Source organism: Acomys russatus, chromosome 1 (genome assembly GCF_903995435.1).
Source record: "Acomys russatus chromosome 1, mAcoRus1.1, whole genome shotgun sequence".
Lineage (NCBI taxonomy): Eukaryota > Metazoa > Chordata > Mammalia > Rodentia > Muridae > Acomys > Acomys russatus.
In genome coordinates, this window is record NC_067137.1 from 112713931 (window position 1) to 112740341 (window position 26411).

General features: G+C 41.8%; 1 protein-coding gene across 5 annotated transcripts in view; it reads right to left on the bottom strand.

Annotated features, from left to right (window-relative positions):
* The window catches only part of Dicer1 (dicer 1, ribonuclease III), a 70805-nt gene that overhangs the window by 15016 nt on the left and 29378 nt on the right, over window positions 1–26411 (bottom strand). For 4 of the 5 annotated variants that reach the window (XM_051150918.1, XM_051150924.1, XM_051150941.1 and 1 more), the window contains 14 exons: window positions 24497–24665; window positions 21664–22139; window positions 11980–12112; window positions 10175–10417; window positions 9400–9554; window positions 7441–7573; window positions 6510–6585; window positions 5578–5717; window positions 3659–3838; window positions 3331–3544; window positions 2971–3124; window positions 1904–2086; window positions 1533–1638; window positions 841–1016 (listed from right to left, as the gene is read on the bottom strand). In XM_051150918.1, coding sequence (XP_051006875.1) covers window positions 841–1016; window positions 1533–1638; window positions 1904–2086; window positions 2971–3124; window positions 3331–3544; window positions 3659–3838; window positions 5578–5717; window positions 6510–6585; window positions 7441–7573; window positions 9400–9554; window positions 10175–10417; window positions 11980–12112; window positions 21664–22139; window positions 24497–24665 — 2538 coding nt within the window. Of the gene's footprint in view, window positions 1–840; window positions 1017–1532; window positions 1639–1903; window positions 2087–2970; window positions 3125–3330; window positions 3545–3658; window positions 3839–5577; window positions 5718–6509; window positions 6586–7440; window positions 7574–9399; window positions 9555–10174; window positions 10418–11979; window positions 12113–19627; window positions 19752–21663; window positions 22140–24496; window positions 24666–26411 lie in introns of those variants that run through there. The other variant, XM_051150949.1, reaches the window with a different exon arrangement.

The following is a 26411-nucleotide window of genomic DNA, read 5'->3' on the forward strand; positions in this document are numbered from 1 at the left end:
TAAGCTTAGAACAACAGCATCTTACAAACACAGCAAGCAACTCTAAAAAAAATCCTCCTAAGAGGAAAAACACATTTCCAAGCTTAGAGGAACACGACCGGGACTCTGCACAGCTCTAATGCAGACAGCTTACTGCTCTGACCTCTGCTGGAGAGGATCCAAGATGGAGGCTGCTGCCGACCTGGAACCCCAACTCAGCAGCTTACCACAAACTTTCTGCTTAACCAAGCGAACAGCTTCATACAACTTACAAACTCTCTCTGTGCCTCGATTTCTGCACTTGGAAACATGGCCAATTCATCCTACCTGAGGATGGCCACAAGAGTGTATTGTTTAAACTAGTGCTCCAGACTGTATCCAGTACTCACTGCTATAACTGTGAGCGACTATTACTTACGTTATCATATTGAAAGGTCTTGCAATCCCTAGAACCATCTATATAACCAAAATTAATTTGAGTGATTAAGTAAAACATGTCTTTGATATACAGAACTTGACTAACATGAAAAAAAATGATAAAGATTAGAACAAGCAGAGGCTGCTGCTCACTAACATGTAATTAGTCTTTGAGAAGAAAGTCTTTGCTGTTTTCACCCTCATTTCAGCATCACCACTAAAGAAGAAATGATTCTGTCTCAGGAGCTTGCCTCTCTAACTTGACAAGAACAAAGGGTTCAGTGGCCCAAGCTCCTACTTAAGGGACAAGCAATACAGTTCCTTTTCATATCTTAAATGTCCACATTTTCTTTTTCATCTTTTAGAAATTATAAGGAAAATGAGATTTTTAACTTAATTCCATTTTGTTGCAAATTAAATTTTTGGCCAGCAACACAGGCATACCTAAAATCCGCAGGAAGTGATCTGACTCCCACGCCAGCATCGCTGGCTGTCTGAGCTCTTAGTTCCTCTGCAGTCAGAAGGCAGTGAAGGCGATAAAGGATGCTGGGGAGACAAACTGCTTTTCTCCACAGTGATGCTGGGATTGGATGTATAGCACAGAGTTCCGGAACCAGTATCTTTGAGTAAGAAGATAAATACAGGCTGGTAAATATGAAGCACATACAAATAATAGTAAAAAGACCAACTTACTATGGAATAATAATGAAAACCATAAATGCTAGTAATGTCTAACTTTTAAAAATAACCCTTTATACCAAAGTGATTTATGAGGGTGAGTCCGTGATGCATCAATGGACCAAGGGCAAAAGCAAAACTCAATTTTTACCAAATGGATGTTCAAAATAAATGCAATATCCATGGTGACTTCCCAGAAATTCACTAGTCATTGTTATCTTGATAATATGTTATTGAGACCTCAAGAAAAAAAAATAGGTCAAGTTTGAGTAGGTTGTATTTATGTATGTATGTAACAATTAATGAAAAAGGGGGACATGAATTTGAAAGAGAGCAAGAAAGGGTAAATAGGAATGCTTGGAAGGAGGAAAGAGAAGAGGGAAATGATCTAATTATAACCTCAAAACATAAAAGTACCAATTCAAAAAATACAAAGTCACACTAGTTACACTCATTACCTGCTTATTCTGCAGACTTTCCCATTTGGCTTTCCTCTTTTCAGCACTGCTTAGAGGAAGTGCTTTTCCCTTCTGATTCAAATGCCGAGGTGTCAAAAGGTTAAGTCTACAAAAATGTCAGAACAATTTTATCAAACAAGCAAATGAAATACACCCTCGCAGTGACTGGAATTCCAACTTTGGTATGTCTACAAATTGCCTAAGGAGCTCCTGCAGCACAGTTCTCTACAACCCAGGAAGTCTTTGTGCAAAGGGTCTCTATCTCTGAGTCCATGGGTAGGCCGAGGTACCGTGACCCTGCAGCACCTGTAGCCCTGACCCCTAGAGAATAGGCCTCCTGTGCAAGCTAATGTCATCTTTGCAGCTCTTACCTGGAAGAGGTGTGGTCAACATCCAGCAGTGGCTGGTTGAGATTGGTCAGGTCAAGGTTATACTTTGTTTTATAATATTCTGCAAAAGTCTCATACTCGGGGGAAGGGAATTTACTGAGCGGGGTAAGATCAGTGTACACATCAGCTACATAAAATCGATGCGGCTGATCAAAATTGCGGTATCTGGAAATAAAGAAAATCAATCATGTTGCCTTTCGTGTAAGTAAACTGTCTTCAAAGTACAATTGTTTTAACATGGAAACAATTCGTTAAGAATGCAAAAAGTTAAATGAAAATAACATTAATGAGAATTTAAATTCCAAAAGTTGTATTTCAAGAGTTTGAGATTAAAAACTATACTTTTATTAAGTAAAATAGGCTCTCCATTTTGCCCTCTTGTTCTTCTTCTTGTTCCTTTGACAACATGAAAAGCTAAATGGTTCCTTCAGCTATTTGCTTAATCAATACAATCAAAATTGAAAATTTAATAATATCCAACTAGATCCTTAGTATGTGACAATGTTCAACACTAGGTATCTGACAGAAGATGGACTACATTAGCTATCAGAGTGATAGTCTAGGGAGATCTTTAAAATGGGACAAAGGTACAGCTATGGATGAAAATAAATCAGAGTCAACCAACCAGCACTCTACCTCTCTGTGAAGTGTTCTGACTTAATTTACTGGTTCCTGACTCCATTCCCTTCTTGTGACGTGGTGTTCTTCCTACCCTCACCAGGCTTAGTGACAAGAATTCTCGTGGAAGCTTAAGGCACAAAATACAGTTCCCAATGAAATTCTCTAGTAAGATTTTGGTACTAAAAAAATGAGATTTTTTTAAAAAGGCTATCAATATTATTTATGTAAGAAATAATATTTTTCACAGAGTAAATATTTTCACCTGCAATGATTTTTGGGGGTTGGTTTTCAATGAAGTGAATGGAAAGATGCCTTTATCTTGGCTAGCTCTCCATGCTGGTGTCACTGCCCACATCCACAGCCATAGGGATCAGCACACCTTTTGAGGCAAGCACCACTGCTATTTTCCTTCCCACTGAAACACGTACCTTGGAATGATAACTGCATCTTGGTAATCTTCTAACTTAAAAACAAATGGTGTTTCTTTTGAATACTTAGTGCTGGGAATGCCTATACGAGCTTCAGACTTCTCAATATCCTCCATGAATTTAAAGTCAATGTCCAAAGTGCTGGAGCCATCAACTTAAGGAAGAAAAAGATGTGTTAAATGTATGTCTTTAGCATGTTAAATACAACACAGGTAGGATTCCTATTTAAGGTATACTAACGTGAGTCTACAGCTATCCAAGTAAAGAGTATTCATAGGACACACACTGACCCCACTCCCCAGTAAGACCCTTACTGTCCAGCTACGCCAACCCACCACTGGAAAGCAGGCTCCTCCTTACCAACATTAAGAGGTAGAACACAGTATGCTGACTCAGCGCCTGTAGGTTTAAACTCTAGGGCAGGCTTTTCAAGCCGAAGAATGTGTGAGAATATATACTGGTGGAGTCTTGTAATCAGCTCAAGCATTTGTTGAGACAATGTGAAACCAGACTTCTTCAGCTCGATGGATATGGTGACCTCTCCAGAGCGTGTATACACAGGAAAGTGAGGAATCTTAGCCAAAAAAAAGAGCAAAGCACCTTCAGTCGACAGGTACTGTAACTGCATTACTTTACTCAATCCCCAGGTCCTAAGTGGCACTTTCAACAGCCACAGTGAAGGGTTTACCTGAGGTATGGGTTTGGCTGTCAGGATCCCAAAGCATCTTGTGGTGTCCTCAGGGGGGTAGAGCTTCCTCCGCCTGAAGTTGAGCTCATCAGGGAGCGGGGTAGTTAAGACCATCCCTATCACATACAGGTAGCAAGGTTGATCGGGTTTGGGGTAACTCTCCCTCAAGCACTCTGGAATCTAGAGTTGGAAAGAAGAGCGAGTTAAACAGCCTTTGTTCTAGACACTAGCAAGAAAAGACATTTATTTCTGGCTGTAAAAGCATCAGCAGCTCAGATGGTACTCAGAGGTAAGGGAAGTGGCAGCACTTCTCGGGTCTGGGATTCACACTAGCCCAAATTTACCTAGGCTCTAACACACTGCTCATTACAGCTTTATGGAACATCAAAAAGTGTGCAAAATGGTCTTTAAAAAAAATTAAATCATTTGATCTGTCTCCATTGACTGAAAACACTTTTATTCCATGGGTTTTCAAACTTGTACTCGACACAGAGTATCAGAAAGTAAAAACAGAGCGGCTTTTAATATTGAGTCTAACCTCGTCACTCAAGATAGCATGCAGACGCGCTGTACGGCTTCTAAAACCATTTTATTAACACAACATCTGTGTCACCGTACAAGTTACATTACCTCAGAACCAAGGGGAAGACAAACCTACACTTTTCAGCACAAATCATATAACATAGACGGAGCTGAAGTACATGTGCAAAAGAGGGCAGGAAGGACGGAAGGAGAGGGAATCTGGTTTTGTGCAGTTACTACAATGGGACCATCCTTCACAAGTGTCATTTAAAAAATTTTACTGCCTTTATTTGACAGAGAGAGGGGGAATGTGCATGTGTGTGATGGCCAGTTCTTTCCTACCACGAAGGTCCTAGGGACTGCACTCAAGGCACCAGGCCTGCTGAGCTGGCTCTCTGGCAATGGTACACCCTTCTGCAGCTCTCACTATGAGAGTGAGTCATGATCACGTCACCTCAGCTTTTCTGAGCTTTCTATCTTAACAGACTCATAGATCAGGGTCCCATGGCTCTGTGAGTCACTGGCAAACTGCACGGGTAGTTCAGTTACACCTGTTACCCACTGGCTAAGAGGCAGTTCTGATTACCAGAGAAGACAAAATGGGTTGGTCAAGGAGGAATCAAAGCAGATCACATGTCTGACATCACCAATGGTGTTTACTACAACAAAAGCAAAGCATGCACACAGTGGGGGGTCGGAGCTTAGACTGAAATGGGTAACATTCAGGATTAGAAATAAACTCTGATTTTTAAATCTTTAAAAAAAAAAAAAAAAAGCTTAGCAGGGGTACTGATACTTAAAGTAAGAACTGCAAAAACAAAATAAGAACCAGGTATTTAGGTGAAGATAAAAGACAAGGCAAGTTTGCTTTTGTCTGGAAACCTTATGAGTTGAAAATATTAGTATTTTAAAGATCAACACTTCTATCAAGCATGAGGTGCTGATAGTCAGGCTCTACTGTGGCATCAGAGGTGTGGCAGACACTGCTCTGAAATGACCTCTGTCTACGCCCAGCACAGCCTCCACCTTCTGATGCGCCTGCCCACTTCACCATGTGAGTCAGGACCTAAACAGCAAGGACCAATAAAGCTAAAGCCATACCACTGAAATAAGTAAGTAGAGGAATGTCTTTTCAAATGAAGGAGTAGAATTGTATAGATGCCTCAAGAGTCCTTTGGAAAGGCACGACAAAACCAGCAACAAAACCCAGCAACAGTTAAGGCAAAATAAAAAGGCAGCTCTGGAGAGGCTGTGAATCAGTGGAACAAACTGAGACCCACAGTTGGGCCAAGTTACAGTGATCTGGGGACACATCTGAGCAGACAAATTTAGGATTTGATATAGTAGGAAATAAAGTCAGAAAGGCTGATTTTCATGCAGTTCTAGCCAATACTAACTGCTTTGGGGTAGCACTGCCTTCGCTTGGTTGATCCTGGTCTGCCTGGAACACTGGTCTCCTCTTCATCATGTAAGTCAAGCTCTTCTTCATATTTAACAGTTTCTTTCCCAACGGGCATCAAATGTTCATCCAGTTCACCTAGATAGTTAAGAGCTTTTGTCAGCAAACTAAATTTTGCCTACTGAGTAAATAATCTAAGACAGCACTATTCTAAGGAAGCAAATGAAAGAGTGATGGCAATTAAAGCCCCATTGCCCTTAGAAATGTAAAAGAGGTGGCTCAGCAGTTAAGAGAACTGACTGCTCTTGTAGAGGACTCGGGTTCAGTTTTCAGCACCCACATGGTGACTCATAACCATCTGTTCTCCAGATACCATGCACACACGTGGTGCAAATGCAGGCAAAACATGCATACACATAAAATAAATAAATCTTAAAAAGCAATATGAAAGTAACAGCAGATAAAACTTTAGGGGATCTATGTTGACACTCATATGTTCAGCCTGAACAAGCCTGCAAATTCTAAGACTAAAAACAAAATATCAACAGGCCAGTCCCACACATCCTTAAACAGAAACCTTTTGCTTTGTAAATGAACATTTTCTTCATCAGTATAGACTAACCTGAGAGTCTAACACACTGACCACACAGGTGGCAGGCTCAGAACCCAACAGAGCATTCTTATGTAGTTAAAAAACGGTCAAAAACAAAAGCAAAGTGGCAGCTTTTACAGAGAAGCTGTAAAAGTCAAGAGCCCTGGCTGACACTGCAGAGTCTGAGTACAGAAAATGCACATAAGCCACTGAGGGATAGCAAAAGCAGCAAGTCTAGGCCCTGACAAGCTCCAGAGCCTGCAGAGGTCTCTGTATGCTCCTGTTATACAATTCTGTCACTTTTTGCACTCGCATACATTTTCCAAACATTTACCTACCAATTTTGTGCAGCTTTTCACAGCAAATGAGAGCTACCACTCTTTCAGCCAGGCGTACACAGCCCATTGGTGGACCCTGAAAAGAAGAACAGAACATCTCCTAGCTTCAGCTTACCAACCCACAGAATAGACTCGCAACCTCTGCCCTGGTACTGCTGACACCCAACTTACCAGAACCAAATGCTTTAGTTTGAAAATACCAACACGTTTTTACAACTTATAGCTTTTTTTTTTGGTGGTTGTTGTTTGTTTTTCAAATTTTGGTGGTGGTGGGATGAAATCTAGGGTCTCACACAAGGGCTCTACCACTAAGGTACATCTCAGTCCTGAAATAGCCATCTTTTAAAGCCACGTCCAGTCAAAAATGAATTATAACCAAGATGTTACAATTTCAAGTAAATGTTCATTTTAATAAAATTTTAGAGTATTATTTTCATTAGTCAACAAATACATAACAAAAAGGTAAAGACATATTAGAATCTAGCTGTCATATCTATTAATACGGAATAGCTTTCTGTGGACTTAAAGATACTCATTCTGGAACATCTGCAAATTAGTACTGGAACCAAGGAAAGGGCAGCAGTCACAAAAGGCAGCTCTCAGCCAGAGCAGATGAACCACATTTCATGAGTTCTTAGTAACCGCATGCAAAGCCACAGCTAACCAATTTCTCAAAAAAAAAAAAACAAAAACAAAACTCAAATTAATAAGAGCCTGAAGAGAACTTCCGGAGGTCACCATCTGGTGTTCCAAGAGTTTATAGTGTACAGTCTGTAACAAACCTTAGTGTAGAGCTGACTATGCAACTTGCAGATGGGTTTTCAAGGTGTAGATTTTAAAACACATTTATAATTTGGATGTCTTAGAGAAGCTAGACACGCCCTAATGGCATATATATTTTAAAGCACGTCACGTCTTTGTCTTAACTTACAACAATGGAGGCTCGAAGAGGTGAGTTAATCGGAAGATAAAGAGTTGAATAAAATGTACCATCAGGCAATTCTCGGGTTCTACATTTGGGAGCTAGATGCGTAAACGGGTCACTTGGTAATCGAGCACAATATCTGTGAAGAAAGGAATTCTCAAGTTGAATCTCCAAATGAGAAATCGACAGAAAACTGTCTCAAAAGTCACAGCATCTCTGGTTGGGCTGCCACTTGCATAAGGAATGTTCTTTGTTGTTCTTGACTTTCAATAAGACAGAGCTGGGCACCAGAAATGGATGCGTGTAACCAGGAAACTACATTATTTAATTTCCTTTTAGTTAAAACTGTAGCTTACATCTCAAAGGTCACCCTGCACCTGGAGTTTTGACACTGCACAACAGAGCAGTGTCCTGAGTAATCAATGGGATGCATTTTTACCAGCATTGGTTTCTTCATCTTAGACTAGCCGGCAGCTATGGCATGTGTGAGGAAGGTATAAGGACAGCAGGACAGCCTAGGGTTTAATCAAGAAAGCACCAGAACCAGAAGCTCCATGAGAGGTAGCACAAAATGGTGGCAGAGCAGGCAGCAGACCCAGAGAAAGCTGGTCTAAGGAAGGAGGGCATTGGGAAGGCCAGGACACTGGCAGGGAAAGACCTGTGCAGCTAGGGTGCTCCAAAGACAAGAGAGGCCAGCTGACAGGCAGACTGAGCACACACATCACACCTGAGTGGAACAGACTTCTCACCACAGGAAGAGGGAAATGCAAGGGAGAAAGGAAATTGAGAATGACCTAGAGCCCTGTAAAAATGGGACAGCAGAAGCAAGGGATGAGACAGCAATGTAGAAGTGAATGTGTGCACATGGCACCTAAGTAAGCAGGTGCCTTGCTCTGCTTACAAAGAGGCCTGGTGGTTGGACAGCCCGGTGCCTGCTGATGGTATAGCTCATCCCCACAGGTTCATTTCCTAACACCACTGTCATTCACTCTCCACTAACAGGAAACAGGACCCCACAGAAAACAGCCACAATTAAAACAGGCAAAGAATGTAGTCCACTTTATATTTTTGTATTATGCGGTGAATTTTCCCTTAGAAATTATGTATGATTATTATGAATTTGGACTTCATCATAATTAATTATTTTCCTGAGCTGTTAACACTGCTAAGAACTTAAAAAACAATTTCCAAGTCTAGTTTATATATTAGGATAAATCTCACTTAAGGAGGACTGGAGAGATGGATCAGAGGTTAAGAACACTGTTTGTTCTTCCAAAGGTCCTGAGTTCAACTCTCAGCACCCACATGGTGGCTCACAACCATCTATAATGAGATCTGGTTCTCTCTTCTGGCATTCAGGCATACATGCAGGCAAAACACTATATACATAATAAATAAATAAATCAAAAAAAAAAAGAAAGAAAGAAAAAGAAAACTCATTTAAGGGTAAAACAAAGGAGCAAATGTAAGATTTTATTTACTTTTTTACTTGAAAACTCTTTTAGACTTTAAAAGGCTATCAGAGTACAAGGGAATTCTCATTCTGCCCTTTACCCAGACGAATCATTCACGTTTCACAAAAATAGTCTTTGTAGTCAAAGCATGCAGTCCAGGATCAGAGATCACACCAGGCTGTCACATCCCCCATCTTTGATCTTTCCTTGATCTCAGTGATCTTGTTTCGCAACTCTTGAAAATTTTGGGCCTACCCTTTGGAGCCTAACTCTCAACTTGAGTTTCCTTGAGATTTTTCTTACGATTAAACCCAGCGTCTACATTTTTGGCAAATATATCCTGAGGTGATACTGTGTTCAAGCTGTCTTACTATGTTACTATACCTTTATTCTTGGAGGTGACATTTGTCACTAGGTACAGTCTGCCAGTGTCCTACTGTAAAGCTGCCGTTTATTCACCTGTGGAGACAGACGTCAACCTGCAACACTGACAAATAATCTACTCCCTCACCTGTTGATGTGTCCAATGGCAGTGTTGATCGTGACTCGTGGACCCCCATCATCAGGCCTCAGTACATATGGCGGGAAAACATCGTCATCATCTACAACAGCATCGACGTCAGCCTCAGCACCATCCACTGACTTTGAACATTTGTTTCTTAAGATCTGAGCATTGGCAAACAGGATGTAGGGTGAGGAACAAGTCTCTGTCTCTATTGAGAAAACTCTCTACCTAGGCTTGATGGCACAAGGACAATGGGTCCCAGCTGGGCTAAATGATGATAACATCCTATCTCCAAAAAACCAAAACCAAACAAACAAAAGATTTTTGATGTATGCTGTGTGACAAATACAACCATCTCTCCATACTTCAAAACTCCAAAGCCATTTGCTGCAGCGAAACTCTCCACAGAATCCTCCCAGCTCCAACAATATGGAAATATACTGAACCAGGACGATCTGACACTGTGCATGCACGCACAAAAGACACTATTGGTCTCTTGTTGGTAAACTACTGTCTCATCACTCTCCCGCCACAACTCAAACCAATCCCTGGCCACTCTGCTGCTGTCCATATTTACAGTGCCCTTCTCAAATGACCAGCACATCTTCCCACTATTTTACTAGGACAGGCATTCTACCTTATAAAATACTGTCAGTTCTCCGTGCTAACTCCCAACTTTCTTTTATGTACACCCTGCTGACACTACACTCTGTAGATCAAACTTTCTCTCTAGCCCAGGTATACAAATAAACAGGAAAGTCTATTGACTTTCTGACCACACCTTCTCTATAGCTTTGTAGGTCTTGAGGTCTTCTTCAAAGCTCTTTATCTTGTCTGTGTCTGCTAACATTACATAGTTAGAGATCGGGGCTCGTGCACGTCCTTTAGATTGAACATATGATCGATACTCCGTCGGCAAGTCAAAACGAACCACCAGATTGCACTTGGGAATATCCACACCCTCTTCTACAACACTTGTTGCAATGAGCAGGTTGGTCTCATGTGCTCGAAATTTCCTAAGTACCTGAAAAAATTTCACCAAGAAAAGCATTTCTAAGAAGTTTCGCAAAGAAAACATTATAAAACCATCAACAGTGGTCATTTCTGAGATATCCCCTGGGCACATTACATCTCTGAGGCCAACCCAGGGAAGCAGTGTCACAGAACAGTCACATGCTCATGGGCCTTGCATTTCATCACAGGACTTTTCACTGAACACCTTCAGACTGGCTTCTCTTTACTGTCCACCCAGTCACAAACATCTTTAGCCAAGCAGGTGAGACAAGAGCCCCTCCTAGAGACCTGCTGCTACTCTGGCCTGCCACAGCGGCACACACTGTCTCCAAGACTGTGTTGTGTAAGCATCTCTACCAAGAAGCCAAAACTCCCTCGCTGAACTCCCCAGTGTACTTGGAACTGAATCACAAGCAGACCTTTGCTTTTTTTTTTTAGCACCCGAGAAATTTTCAATTTAAAGAAAACAGACTTGATTAAAATAAAGGACAGTGCTTCCACACACAGTTTAGAATTGCATCACCATAGTGGTGGTTAATCCCAGTCAGTCAACAGATGAGGGTTACATCAGATCACCTAGGAGACAAACCCAAGATCTCTGTAAAAATGTTCCCAGAGAAGGCTAAGTAAGGTGGGAAGAGACACCTTGAAGGCAGGCAGCACCGAGTCCAGCAAGCTAAGCACAGGCGTTCACCTCTTTGCTTTCTGACTACAAATGCAACATGGCCAGCTGCCTCATAGTCCTGCCGTCATACCCTCCCCACTACAAACGTGCACTCTTAAGTCATAAAGAAAAAAAAAATTCCTTCCTCAAGTTGCTGCTGAGGGGCAATTTTGTCATAGTTAAGAGAAAAGCAACTACTATATTGCCCAAGACAACTAAGTGAAATAGCAATGCTGTTCTTCTGACAGACATCAGACTGGCTATTGAACTTCCCAGACCTGGAATGACCTCAAAATGCTGAGACCAAATGCTGTAACAAATGATTCTGCTAATTTTAAGTTAAGTAGCAAATAACAAACAAAAGGATCCTGTCTGATAGCCAGAACACTTAGATTTTAGTATCTATATAATGCAGCTTCCTAAATAAGATCTTTAAAAGCATGAATAATTTAAAGCTACAGTGGAGAGCTAGATCTAGAGCTACACAGATATGTATCTCACAAAAGCAGGCCTTTAAAAGCATACAGGGCATCCTGAAAAGACGCCAGCTTGTTGCTCATCAGGTCCATGGAGCCTACAGTAGTCAGTCTCTAGGCTTCATTCTCCTAAAGGTGTAGATACCTGACAGCAATTCCATAAAGGAGAATGAGCTCTCTAACGGCAATTATGACAAACACGTTCACCAGAGGCTACTCTGATTCTGAGTGTACAACACCCTTCGTTACTTCATGAGGACAGCAGATATCTTTATAAACAAGTAATACCTTGTATTACTAAAAAGAAAGGAGAGAGAAAGGGGGGAGGAGGAAGAAAGACAATCAAGTTAATTGTTGGGGAACTATGAAGAAAGAGTCTTTATGGCCGAGGCTTCTCAGCGTATATGGTAAACCCACTATTGTCACTGTTACCTCCTCTTGCTTTCTGAACTCTGCTTCCATCTGTTTGCTGCGAGGCTGGTTCTTTCCAATGCCATGTCCAGTTATAAAGTTGCTGCTGATGTAAGCCAGCTCTGGATCTTGTTTGCCAGCTTCCTTTATCAATCTAAGGATGTAAGACCCACAGGAGTTAAACACTTCCAAGGAAAACATTTTAACTTTCAGGTTTTCTTATTTTTCATTTTCCATTTTGTGTGTTTGTGTGTGTGCGCGCGCACGTGTGCATGCATGTGCGTGCACATGATTCTGTGTCATACCTGCTTGTCTGTCTGTGTACCACGTGTATATAGTGCCAGACGCCAAGAGAGGGCATTAGAACTCCTGGAACTGGAGTCACAGACTACTGTTAGCCACCCAATATAGGAACAAGCGTTGGTCCTGTGGGAAACTGGTATGCACTCAACCCCTGTGCCATCTCTCCAGACCCTTAAGATCTAGTCTATAGTCTCCTTTACGATAGGAGTATATGTCCAGAGTTCACACTTGTTATTGTTTTGATTGGGCCAACATTCCTAACAAAATAGTTGCTCTAGTTTCACTTCAGTTGTTAATGATAAAATATTCTCACCAAAAGCAGGGTTGGAGAGAAATGGGTCTACTTCAGCTCACAATTCCAGGTCAGTTCATCACTGAGGGAAACTGAGGCAAGTATTCACTCAAGGCAAGCGCCTGATGGTAGTCCAACTTGCTATTACACACAGCACGACCTCTGACCATGGAACTTATTTCACTACCAAAGGGGTGCAGCAGAGGCCGCAGAGGATGACGCCTGCTGGTGCCCTCAAGCTGGCTTAGACTCAGCTGGCTTTCTTGGACACCCCAGTTCCACCTGCCTAGGGAGGGCACTGCCCACAGTGCACTGGGCTTCCCTACATCAATTAGCAATCAAGGCAATGCCTCCCAACCTCTAGACCAATTCCTCAGGGGAGGCTCTCCTCTTAGACGACTCTAGGGCTGTGCCAAGTTGACAGCTAAAGCTTAACCAGGATGGCAGTCTTGGTAATTTCTTTCTAACAAGCTTTACGAAGAATCAATGCCATGTTTCACCACACAGATCTGTGGGCTGAGTACTTGCTATGACAAACACCAGGCTGGCTACAATGACAAGTGAAAGAAAGGGTCACTTTACTTGCAACTTTGATTTTAGTGATGACAACTTAACAGAATGGTGTCTGGAGATGGGATCAAGCTAGTTAGAGAACCATAGCCCAGACATGTAAAGATGACAGACAGCTCAACACACCTGGTATTCCTGGCCACACACAAGCCTCTCCTCTCTGGAGGAACTACCACAGCAGTGAGTACAGGGTCTAACCTGGCATGCTCCTCCAATGTATGACAGGAGCCCACCACTGCTCATCTTTTCCTTTTTCCTGCTGTTCATCTTACCCAACACCATGAACACTAGAAGCAGAGTTCTTGGGAAAGAAAAGCCTGTATTCTCAATTAGAAGTTCATCCCAGAGTACTGGACTTTTCCACAGCAATGCTGAAGACTTCCCCCTGCACTGTCAGGAAACAGCCCCAAGCTATGGCCCCTTTCCCACCTGCTCCTTGGCATTAACCTATAGTGCCAGAAACCCAAAAGGGCCTTTGACTAAAGCATGGAAAAGAGCTACAGTACAGATCACGTTACACAGAACGAAGGTTAACAGTCAGGGCTGCCATTACAGCTATTTGGAAATACCCACATTCAAAGACTAGGCACAGGATAAACGGTTCCACACCTGACCTAAGTGACTCCACATGGTCCCTCTGAAATCATGCTACATAGTATAAATTCCTAATGGAAAATTGCATTTTTAAGTAAAACCATTCTTTTTTTAATATACACATGAAACAGGCTAATATCAAAGGCCTGGCAATACTGAGTGGCCATGTAGAGTGCCTTGTGCCCCAACCCTTTCCTGGCCAGGCATTCCAGTTTGTTCTAGGGTTCAGTGACTTTAAACATTTAGAGTCAGAAGCTTCCTGATCTCCCGTTCCAAGACTGTGATGAATACATGATGTCAGCGACAAAGAACAGAATCACATGAAAATAAACAGCACACCCCAAAGCCCCAAAACTGAAATAAAATACCTAGAAATAACATTACTGCTAGTTTTAGTTTACATAAATAGTATTGATTTGAATGTAATGAGAGGTTTTAAAATTCACTTCAAGTTACTCCTAATTAAGAATGTACTTTGCCCAAATTATCGAGCTGGCAGGCTTCAATTAGTTGAGCAATTTAAACACTACCAGGAATTTATTTCTCCTTAATGATGCTGACATCAACTTGCAGAGCTTTATAGACAACATGCACATCAATAAAAATATCCTGCCACAACTGAATGTTACGTGTGTGCTGTTAATATTAAACAGAAAATGATCCCACTACTGGACTAACCACACCCCACACCTAAGCCGAGGACTTCAAGGAAAATAAAGGAAGTGTCTTCTGTCCTCAGAAAGCTGACAGGTGATTAAGGATGCCTGTGGACACTGAAAGGGAGCCGACAGATGTGTGCTGAAATTTATATTCTCCCTGAATCCACATCGTGAGGATGAAGACTCGGGTTTTTCAAACTTCCCAACTCGTCCACAACCTGCATTTTTGTAAAATTCCATTAAAAAAAAAAATACTAAGAAAATCAAACTTAAAAAGCATTAAAATTCAATTGTATTATATTCAAGAAGCATAAAATTCTTATCAAATTGTTACTTAGAGTGTCCATACATGTACTTTCAACCTCTCTATGCAACTCAGGGCAGAGGGAGGACCACACCATGTGGCATATGGTACCTCCCAAGTGGGCTGGAATGGCATGACCAAACAGAGAAAGTGTGTACAGAATTAGATTACTAAAACTGTTTTATGAATACACATGCTACATAATACAGACACAACAGAACAAACATGCTTACATGCAAACATCTGAAATGTCTACCATGTACTTGAAACACAATACACTTTCCTACTAGTGTCCCTTAATCTTATGCTATCTTGTCAGTGTAAGCAAACCGAACTCTTCTGTGACTCTGCCCACCCCAAAACCTAACCCCTGAGAGCTAAAGGACAGCGCACTGCAAAAAGGACATGTTTGTGTACACCAGCATGTGCTGACAGTAAGGGTGAGGTGAGGTATTATTAGCTATTTTACAGATGCAGATGTGTTGGCTTTAAAACTAGATATGTTTATAATATGTGCCTATAAAATGGGTATAGAAAAGATAGAGGTCCTTTGTGAAAATGGCTGATTATAGCTATGGCAACAGAAAATACAAAAAATACATTAAACGTAATCTACAAATCCCCATCACTAAGAGCAGTGATAAATTATCTGTTAACCAAGTAAAGCTCTTAGTGATGAATTATCTGTTAACCAAGTAAAGCAGTGCTCAAAGCACAAAGGAACGCTGTGTAAAAGGAGCAAACAAGCTATGCAAAAACAGCGCCTAGTGACCCAGATCACAAAAACTGGGCAATTGAATACATAATACACTGCCGGGCTATAATCCAAATTTTAGACATGAGTCCACAGATAAATACAAGGACCAATAAATACAAACAGAAAGGTAAACAGCCAGGAAGAATTCAGGACAATTCCAACTAAGAGGCATATGGATGCCACCTCCCCAAGCCAAGTAGCAGTTACTGATTCCCTCCACCTGCAGAAGGACAATCTAGATGTGGAAATTTGCTTCCAAAGCATAAATTAAGAAAGGGGAACATACTGGGCGGTGGTGGCACACACCTTTAAGCCCAGCACTTGGAAGGCAGAGGCAGGCAGATCTCTGTGAGTTCGAAGCCTGCCTGGTCTATAAAGCAAGTTCCAGGACAGCTAGAGCTGTTACACAGAGAAACCGGTCTCAAAAAACCAAATAAAATAAAATAAATAAAATAAAAGGAGAACACTTCACAGTAGAGAAAGCTGGCAGACACTAGAGAGTTGAACATCATCAATGATGATTTTGTTATACCAGCCCCTAATAAAATGTGACCAGAAGCCAGGCATGGTGGAACCGCCTTTAATCCCAGCACTCAGGGAGGCAGAGGCAGGCAGATTGCTGTGAGTTCGAGGCCAGCCTGATCTACAAAGCGAGTACAGGACAGAGAAACGCTGTCACTAAAAACCAAAATAAATACATACATACATACATACATACATAAAAGTGACCTGAAAGGAGTGCTACCTCTATAGTATTCTTTGAAATCTCTACCCCTAGCTTAACCCCGAGAACACCATCAACAGCCCAAATGGTGGGGCAGTCTATGAAATGCCTGACCAATATTCCTGACCCTCAAGATCATCAGAAACAAACAAGAGATGACAATAACGCTCTATGATCCCTGGGGTGGAAAGGTCAGGAAGGCTAAGATGGTGACGCATACCTGTAAAGCACAAGTTTGGAGGAAGAGTCAAGGTCAGCTACACAGTGAGTCTGAGACCAGGCCAGACTAAATGAGATCCTGGCCACCAAAAACAAAACAAAAGGAAGGAATAACCCCAACCATGTAACCTTAGCAAATGACTAAGACAGAAGGAGCACAGTTTGAGGCTAGCCTTGACTACATCTCAAACCAAAAGCACTCGGAGAGCAGGAGTGGAAAAATGGCAAAAATGAGACAAAGCCTAGCACTGCACTAATGTTGGTTGCCTGGATGAGACACAGCCCTTAACCATGGGGAAACTTGTGAGAGAATACAGTAGATTACTTATCCAATAGCTCTGTAAATCTAAAATTAGTTCAGAATAAAAAATATTAGGAAAAATGGCCATTAGGAAAAATTGCCACCAAAGGCAATTTACAGATTCAAAATAATCCCCATCAAAATACCAACACAATTTTTTAAAGACATTGAAAGATTAATTCTCAACTTCATATGGAAAAACAAAAAACCCAGAATAGCTAAAGCGATCCTGTACAATAAAAGATCCTCCGGAGGAATCTCCATCCTGGATCTCAAACTGTACTATAGAGCAACAGTAATTAAAACAGCATGGTACTAGCATAGCAATAGGATGGTTGATCAATGGAATTGAATCAAAGACCCAGAAATAAATCCACACACATACAGACACTTGCTTTTTGACAAAGAAGCCAAATTTATTCAATGGAAAAAGAATAGCTTTCAACAAATGGTGCTGGTCTAACTGGATGTCTACATGTAGAAAAATGCAAGTAGACTCATTTATCACGATGCACAAAACTCAAGTCCAAGTGGACTAAAGACCTCAACATAAAACCAGAGACACTAAATCTGTTAGAAGAAAAAGTAGGGAAGAGCCTGGAAGTCATTGGCACAGGAGACAACTTCCTGAACAGAACTCCAACAACCCCCTTAAGGCCAACAATTAATAAATGGGACCTCATGAGACTGAGAATCTTCTGTAAGGCAGAAGACACTTCAACAGAACAAAGCGACAGCCTACAGACTGGGAAAAGATCTTCACCAACCATACATCTGACAAAGGTCTAATATCCAAAATATATAAAGAGCTCAAGAAATTAAACACCACCAAACCAAATAACCCAATTAAGAAATGGGGCTCAGAATTAAACAGAGAATTCTCAAAGGAGGAATATCGAATGGCTGAGAAACACTTAAAGAAATGCTCAACATCCTTAGTCATCAGAGAAATGCAAACCAAACCGACTCTGAGATTCCATCTTACACCCATCAGAATGGCTAAGATCAAAAACTCAAGTGACAGCACATGCTGGCGAGCATGTGGAGAAAGGAGAACACTCCTTCATTGCTGGTGGGAGTGCAAACTTGTACAACCACTTTGGAAATCAACCTGGTGCTTTCTCAGAAAACTGGGAATAGGGCTACCTCAAGACCCAGCTATTCCACTCCTTGGAATATACCCAGAAGATGCTCCACCACACAAGGACATACGCTCAACCATGTTCATCGCAGCCTTATTCATAATAGCCAGAACTTGAAAACAACCTAAATGTCCCTCAGTCAAAGAATGGATAAAGAAACTGTGGTACGTTTACACTATGGAATATTACTCAGCTATTAAAAACAAGGAAATCCTGAAATTTGTGGGCAAATGGATGGAACTAGAAATGATCATACTGTAGCCCAGACCCAGAAAGACTCACATGGTATATACTCACTTATAATTGAACACTAGCCCAAAAGGGCTGTCTCCCATGAAAGTCTTAACTTACCAGGAGATTGGGATAGATGCAGGGACCTTCTATTGGGACTCTAGGTGAGAGAAGTATGGGAGAATGGGAAAATAGAAGGATCCAGAGGGTCCTAGAAACCTACAAGAAGAACATCATGACAGGCAGATCTGGACCCAGGTGGGAGTGTCTGCTCAAACTACTGCACCAACCAAGGACAATACAAGCAGTAAACATTGAACCCCTACTCAGATCTAGCCGATGGACAGGACATTATCTAGAGTTGTGTGGAGAGCAGGGACTGACTCTAACATGAACTCTGGTGCCCCATATTAGACCACTTCCCCTTGGTGAGGAGGCCTGGTGGCACTCAGACAAAGAATAGGCAGGCTACCAAGATGAGACTTGATAAGCTGTGACCATATGGTGGGAGAGGAGGTCCCCTTCTGTCACAGACCTAGGGGAATAGGGTGAAAGAGGGAGGGAGGGAGGAATGAGAGAATACAAGTAAGGTGATAACAATTTAGATGTAATCTAAATAAATTAATAAAAAAATATTAGGAGGTGCAGTGCCCACGCCTATAATTCCAGCACACTGGGAGGCAGAGGCAGGTGGATCTCCGAGTTTGAGGCCAGCTTGGTCTACAATCCAAGGCAGTCAAGACTACACAGAGAAAACATGTCTTGGAAAAACCAACCCCCAACCACCCGCCCCCCAAAAAGAGTATTAGGGAGAGAAAAGTTCGAGACAATATGCAAGTTCAGGTCTGCCCAGTGACGGTACCATATAATCCTAGTAAGCCAGACAGCAGTGCACTTAGCACCTGGGCACCACCTTTTGACAGTTGTATCTGTGACATGGAGTGCTGGGAACACTGCTTTGAGGAGACATGGGAGGAAAACTACAAATGTGAGAACCAGCCGTGCCTGCAGCACACACAGCAGCAACATGGCTAGCTGGTCAGGGGATGGAGAGCAGCCTGTGTGGTAAGAGCTTCCACTCCTTGCCCAGGAAGCTTTTCCTATTAAACAGATGGGAGGAAAGTCTGCAGCTTGCAGCAAGCTTTTCTAAGCTTATTTAAAAGCTTATTAGAACAAAACTTGTACTGTACATTTAATTAGATGCCATAAAGTCAACCCTCAGACTGCTCTTCATTCATCCTAGAACACTAACTCTAGCCACATTCTATGAAAGCTGATCACAATTAATCTGATCCTTAAGTCAACAGAAAGTAAGTGATTGATTTTAGATAAACCTTTTCTGGCTAATAATTCTGCAAAGGAAACTGACACATCTCTGCATAAAACACATGCAGAGCCCAGCATGAGTTCTCTACAGGGGAAGAGAGATTCCTATTCTCTCCAAGCCATGGCAAGCAGGGCAGCCAGCTAGCCACCATGAAGCACCGAACTGCACCGGTGGTCAACTCTTTTGACCCCTGAAATGCCTTTTCCCCAGTCTAAAAAAATAATTAACCCCCCTCCCCCATCTTACCGGCCCCTTCACCAGCCACATGCTTCCTGGTACTCTAGCTGGCTTCCTGCTGTAAGCACTGGGTTCAGCTGCTCTGGGACATCCAGGAGCATTGTGATTGTGGAAAAAAATGAAAGTCGTGAGCTAGGCTATTAGGATTCTAGAACTGCCTCTGCCACTGTGCAGCAGTTTAACTTGGAGCAAATCACTTTGCCTCCTGCGGCATTTGTTACAGAACTAAGTGGCTGGATTAGACGCTCAGTGAGGTCCCTTCCAATCTTACTGTCCTGTTTAAATATAACTCAGTACTTCAAGTTACTTCACTCCATATCCATCAGGAGGCCCAGGCTCAACGAGCAGCAAAATTACCAGACTGAAAACTGCCAGATGACTGCTCTCCAGTCTAATTGCCCATTACAAAAAAAAAAAAAAAGAAACTACTAAACGTTGAAGAAGTAGTTTTTAAAAAAAATCCCAATTACCTCAGGAAACAATGCTTAATTTCTCCTCAGAGATGACTACTTTCAGAAAAGGCTCTCAGGGATCGAACTTGGGCCAACTTAATGGATCTCCCAGAAAAGTACAGCCTTAAGTACAAAAAAATATGGACCCTCTTTAGGAAGAAAATGGTAAAACATCTACCAAAAAAACAAAAAACCCAACAACTAAAAGCAAAGCCACCACTGAAGCCCAGCCCCATGTCCAGGTCTATATTCAGGAAGCCAGTATTTATTAAAAGAACATAAACAGGGACTAACCACTATCTTTGCTACTATCCTCAGTAAATAAAATGTAGCTCTGTAATGTTCTCTTTATGGAGTCTATAAAGCAACCTAAACTGAGAATCTACCTCCATATGCAGCACCCCTCCCCCCACTCCCCTGCAACAAGAAGTCAATACAGAAGGCAGCACAGGATTTTTCCCAGCAGGCATTCAGTTCTGTAGCAACAGACATGCTGCTGCCAGGCATCCTGTAACTTAACTTTATTCTCGTACTAGATCCCAAAGCCTGAAAGTTCAGTCTCCAAGAAACGCTCTTAGTTTTCAGATGCCAGTCACAGGCTCCAAGTTAGGTCCTCTTCAAAGCAGCAGTTTACTGGTTTTATTATAAGACTAACATAAAGGATACAGACAAAGAGGCACGTAACTCCAACCCTTCCTAGGTCCACACCATCCAGAAAGCTTCAGAGATACAGAGCTCTGTCTCCTCATCTCTGATTTTATGAAAGTGTTCTTCCGCTTTGGCATGACTGGTTACTACCAGTGGCCACTGGCCATAACTTAGCCTTCAGCCCCTTCTTCCCTCCCCCAACACCTATCTTTCCAGACCAACCTGAGTCCTGAAGCCAAGCAATTCTTTAGCATATAAATAACAATTATCATTTTGGAGGTTGTAAGGACTTTAGGACCTATGTGGCCAGAACAACATTTCAGCGCATTTAAAGGGGAAAAATTAACACTTAAAGAAATTCACAGGCCAGGCAGTGGTGGCACACGCCTTTAATCCCAGCACTCAGGAGGCAGAGGCGGGCGGATCATTGTGAGTTCAAGACCAGCCTGGTCCACAAAGCAAGTGAAGGACAGCCAAGGCTACACAGAGAAACCCTGTCTCAAAAAACAAAAAAGAAATTTACCCTCAGTACTCAGATAAAATATATCCTAGGAGCGTGTGAAGAAACAGCTGCATGAAAAATGCTCAACACAGAGCCTAAATCAGTCAAAGGCTGACTGACACCTGAACTGAATCTCCCACCTGCAGACAAAACAAGGAATGCTTTATTTCAACTCAGTTTTTCTATATGTTCTCTACTTGGATTAATTAGAATGCATTAGCATCAGTTAAGACAAAAATCTCACTTGTGGCCTTTAGAGAAAATAAGTATTTATAGGCATCCTCTCTGTTAATTCAGGACAGCATGACACACAGACACTGGATGAGTGAGACCTTGTAAAAGAAACAGGCCTGCATGTGGCTCTTCTAGACCACACGGCACTGCTTCCCCACACACAAGCCTGCTTTGTTCTGCATGGAACAGACACTGACCCAGACAGTTACCTGTTTAGGACAACTGCTGTGTATCTTCTTTCCACAAAAATAATTCCACATAAGATATTGGTAAACGGCGAAGGAAAATTTGTCTCTGGCTTTTCTTTTTCTTCAATTTCTTCATCATCATCATCATCATCCTCAGAATCACTCCAAGACACATAATTATCTTGATTCCTATTATTGTACCACTCAACACTTTCAAATTGCTGTCGCTCATAGGGTTTGTATTTTCGCAGGATCTCGAGCAGTTTCATTACTTTAGGAGTTACATACTTCAGGTCAAGTGAGGCAGGTGAGAAGTGCTCTTCACACAGTGCATGTATTTTCCTTAGCAAAGTGTCTGTAAACAATAAAAATCTCCTGTGTAGCTCCTCTTGCTCGTGTTTGATGTACTTCTGAAGTTCTCTTACCATCATTCCAGCTACTTTATCCGCACACCAAGGTCCCAGAACAACCAACACCGCACGACAGTCTGAGAGAATCTATAAGAAAATTAAGAAAGCCAAAGGATGCATAATCGTCCCATACCTTCATAAGCCTGAACTGGGGCTTCAGAGTCCTAAAGTGGTCCTTCCAAACCAGTTTACTACAGCAGAACAGGGAGGTTAATTCCCTAACATTAGAGGGAGAGCTTGACAGTCCTCCCAACAAATCTATGCCGAAAACCATGTCATTTTCTCCTAACAAAATTAATAGCTCCTAAAATATGCAACTGTATGAGTGTTTTAAAACTGAACTTCAGATGTAGGATTTGTCAGCACTTACAACTGCACCATCTGGACCCTGCCAACACTGTAAAGCTATGGTATGCAGCAGCTCAGGACAGTTAGTTGTAGTGACAATTTTGGAATTTTGATTTCTTTAACCATACAGACACATTGTAAGAATGTGTTTTTGTTTTGATTCCAGGCGTGGGGATGTAGAGCAGCTTCGGACTGGCCGCAGCAGCTGACCATGATTTGCCTTGTGCTCTAGCACAAGCATGGTTTTGCTAGCTGCAGACAGTTTCTGTGAGTGTGTGACATTAGGAATTCTGTGACCTTTTCAGAGGGTATATAAATGCTAGGGCCCTGAGAGGCAGGGTCAGTGGTGTTGATCGTGGTTTGTTAGTAGTTGTGGTCAAAGAAGAAACGAAGGAAGGAAATTAAATTCAAGAATCAATCTCTCTCTCTCTCTCTCTCTCTCTCTCTCTCTCTCTCTCTCTCTCTCTCCTCCCTTCCTCCCCCCCTCCTTTATTCCTTTTTCTCTCCCCTATCTAGTAATAATAGGAAGTGAAATAGGGAGGGGAAATAAAGAGTGGGAAAAAAAAGAATCAACCAAGTGGTAAAGACCAGCTACAGACACTCTTATTCTTTAGCAAAGACTAAAGCAATTCCCCTTCAACTGTCCTAGACTCGCTTTGTAGACCAGGCTGGCCTCAAACTCACAGCAATCCGCCCGCTTCTGCTTCCCATGTGCTGGGATTAAAGGTGTGTGTCAACACTGCCCGGCCTTATACATAAATTTTTTTCTATATTATAAGTTTTCTTTCTTTTTTTTCTTTTTGGTTTTTCAAGACAGGATTTCTCTGTGTAGCTTTTGTTGTCCTGGACTCACTTTGTAGACCAGGCTGGCCTCGAACTCAGAGATCTGCCTGCCTCTACCTCCCCAAGTGCTGAGATTAAAGGCATGCCTATAATAAGTATTAAAAATGAAATGCTAACCATTGAGATGTAACAAGAATAAATTAATAAAAAAAATAAGTAGAAAAAAAATGAAATGCTACGAAGTATGTATGGGTAACTTCTGGGCAGGCCAGCACCAGCACTTCCTCTACAGAGGCTGGACAGGTCTATACCACTACTGGGCACTATCCCCCTCTGGCTTCACTGTAATGGACACACTGAGGAAAATCCAGACCCTTATCTTGGCGCCTGTTCAGAGAAGCCCAACTTAGTACTTCAGCTGAGTTGAATAAAATGCAGAGCCAGGCTCTATTGGGGCAATTAGCAGTTTTATATGCAGCAAAGACACTGGGTTGAAAATGGAATTAGCAAGATTCGTAAGGTTAAAAAACCCAAATAAGGCCAGGCATGGTCTTTAATCTCTTGGGAGGCAGAGACAGGCAGATCTCTTTGAGTTTGAGGCCACCCTGTCTCCAAAATGAGTTCTAGGACAGCCAGAAATACATAGTGAGACTCTCTTTCAAAAAATAAAATAAAACAACAACAACAACAACAACACCCTGGACATTACTGTTAAAAAAAAGAAAAGAAGAATAAGTCACCACAAGAGAGAAATCCTGGCCACATTTAAGAGGGTACTGATATTAAAATGTCTGTCAAGCATCATGGCATAAGGACAACTGGGAAGGGCTTGTCAAACTCAGGTCAGTTCTTCGGAGGCCCTCCTGAGACCTGACTCAGCAGGTGAGGAAAGGGTCTCATAATTCTTATTTCTAACAAGCCAAGGTGGCAAAGTGCTGTGGCTGCTGCTACACGTGTAGAACCAACTCCAGACTATTGTCCTAAAGGCTCTATTCCTGTTACAAACACCAGGAAACAGTGGAGAAGTCAGATCAAAAGTTCCAGCAGAAACTAACTCATCTGACCAAACCAAAGCAAAATAAAACAAACTGGACTCCCTTCTTAAACAGGCATGATCTGAACCCTGTCCCAAGGGATGGCTGTGACATAAAAATACAGCCTTGATCACATGTTCAATAAAAAATATCCACAGAGCTAGTAAGATAAGGCTTTAAACCAAGGTGGGGCCCAATAGCCTCAGTGGAGCATACCCTCATTTCAATGCTCACAATGGAGAGAAGCACTTTATTACTTACAAGACTACACATACTTACTTGTTTGGAAATCAAAGTAGAATCTCGTTCCTTTGAATGTACAGATACATTACAGTCATTGATAAAATTAAGTGCTTCCTCTAACTCCATCAGTAATCTCTCATAAAGCCCACTTCTGTCAGTAAATGGTCCGCAATCTACTACAATCTCACATGGCTGAGAAGTGTATCTTTAAAATCAGAAACAAGATGTCAGTATCATCAGTGAAAATGCATTACTGTTTTTTAAAAAACAAGAAAAAAAGAATACTCAGAAAACATTCCAAGATGTTAGCAATATGGTAGAACTTTGGATATTTACTTTATAACTTTTTCTTTTTTTTTTTTAATTTCCCCACAGAAAACACACAACCTCTTTTGACTTTAATAATTTATTTATTTTTATTTTATGAGCATTGGTGTTTCGCCTGCATGTATGTCTATGTGAGGGTGTCAGATCCCCCGGAACAGGAGGACAGACAGTTATGAACTGCCATCTGGGTGCTGGGAATTGAACCCAGATCCTCTGGAAAAGCAGCCAGTGCTCCTAACTGCTGAGCCATCTCTCCAGACCCTCTTTTTAGTTTTTAAATAAGTAATATATTACTTACAAGAGTTTTTCTGAAAGGAAGAAAAAGAAAACGAATGCAAGTATGCCTGAACTCTTCTTCAACCTAACCTGAATACACAGGGAGAACTGCAAGAGAAGTGAATGTCACCAACATAGGTAATTCTACCACAACAGCCCCGCCCACCTTCCCTGGAGGCCCTTCCAGCCACTGTCCCTTGCCTTCCCCAAATGCCCTTTGCCTCATCTCTTAGAAATTCAGTACAACATTCTGATCATTTACTTTCTCTATCTAGTTTAGGTCTATGCCTCTTCTCAAGCAACAAGGCAGCCTCACAGCATGCCTTCCTCGGGGCACTTGGCATTTCTGAGTGAGCTGCAAGCAAGCACTGCATAAGGCTAAGTAAGGTTCAAAGAACTTTGCAAACAACTCTCATTGGAATCCCAGAATTGGTTTTGTTTTGGAGGTTGACTGCCATCTTTTGTCCACTTAGGCAGAATGGAGAACAAAAAATGTTGAAAATACTCAATAATTATTCTTCAGAAACAGAATTTATCAGTAGAGGTCACAGGAGAATGTTTTATCACTAAATGTACAGCTTAACATCCTATCTGAAATTTTTTATTTCTAGTTATTTTTAATTATGTATAGATGTGTGTGTTTGTAGCTGCCCAAGGTTGTGGCCTGACACAGGTACCAGGAGCCCAACTTAGGTCCTCTGGAAGAGCAGCAAGCACTCTTAACTGAGGATCCATTTCTCCAGCACCCCGCCCATGTGAAATCTTTTAACATCTGCAAATTTCAAGGTTTAGAGTTTTTATTTATTTGTTGGGGAATACGATAGATCAGGAATGTGTGTACCACAGGCATGAGGAGGAGGGCAATGCTGTTAAGTCAGTTCTCTCCTTCCACTTTATGTGGTGAAATGACAGTGCCATGCCACCCATTCTGAAGGGGGGACAGCAGCTCAGAAAGAATGGAACTCATGTATTTAACTCAGGTCAGGCCTTATCTGCTGACCCTGCCAACTACTAATCTATATTTTCTATGTAAGCAGCCCACTTTCATTCATTTCTGGTGTCATTCCTTGGACCTACAATGCCTTTCACTAATCATAACCAGAATAGTACACAACACCTTAAAAGCAACCCGATGACTTTAGTGAGCAACATACAATAAAGACACTTAATACATAGTTTTCATTTTTCTTAACCCAAATGTCTTACATTTCTTTTCTTGTTGTGAAATAAAATACTCTCATAGGGAGAATGGGTTCATTTGAACTCACAGTTCAAAGAACATCTATCATGGCTGGGATCCCAGTCAAGGTGGCAGGAGCTTAAAGCAGCTATGTACTTCACCACAGCA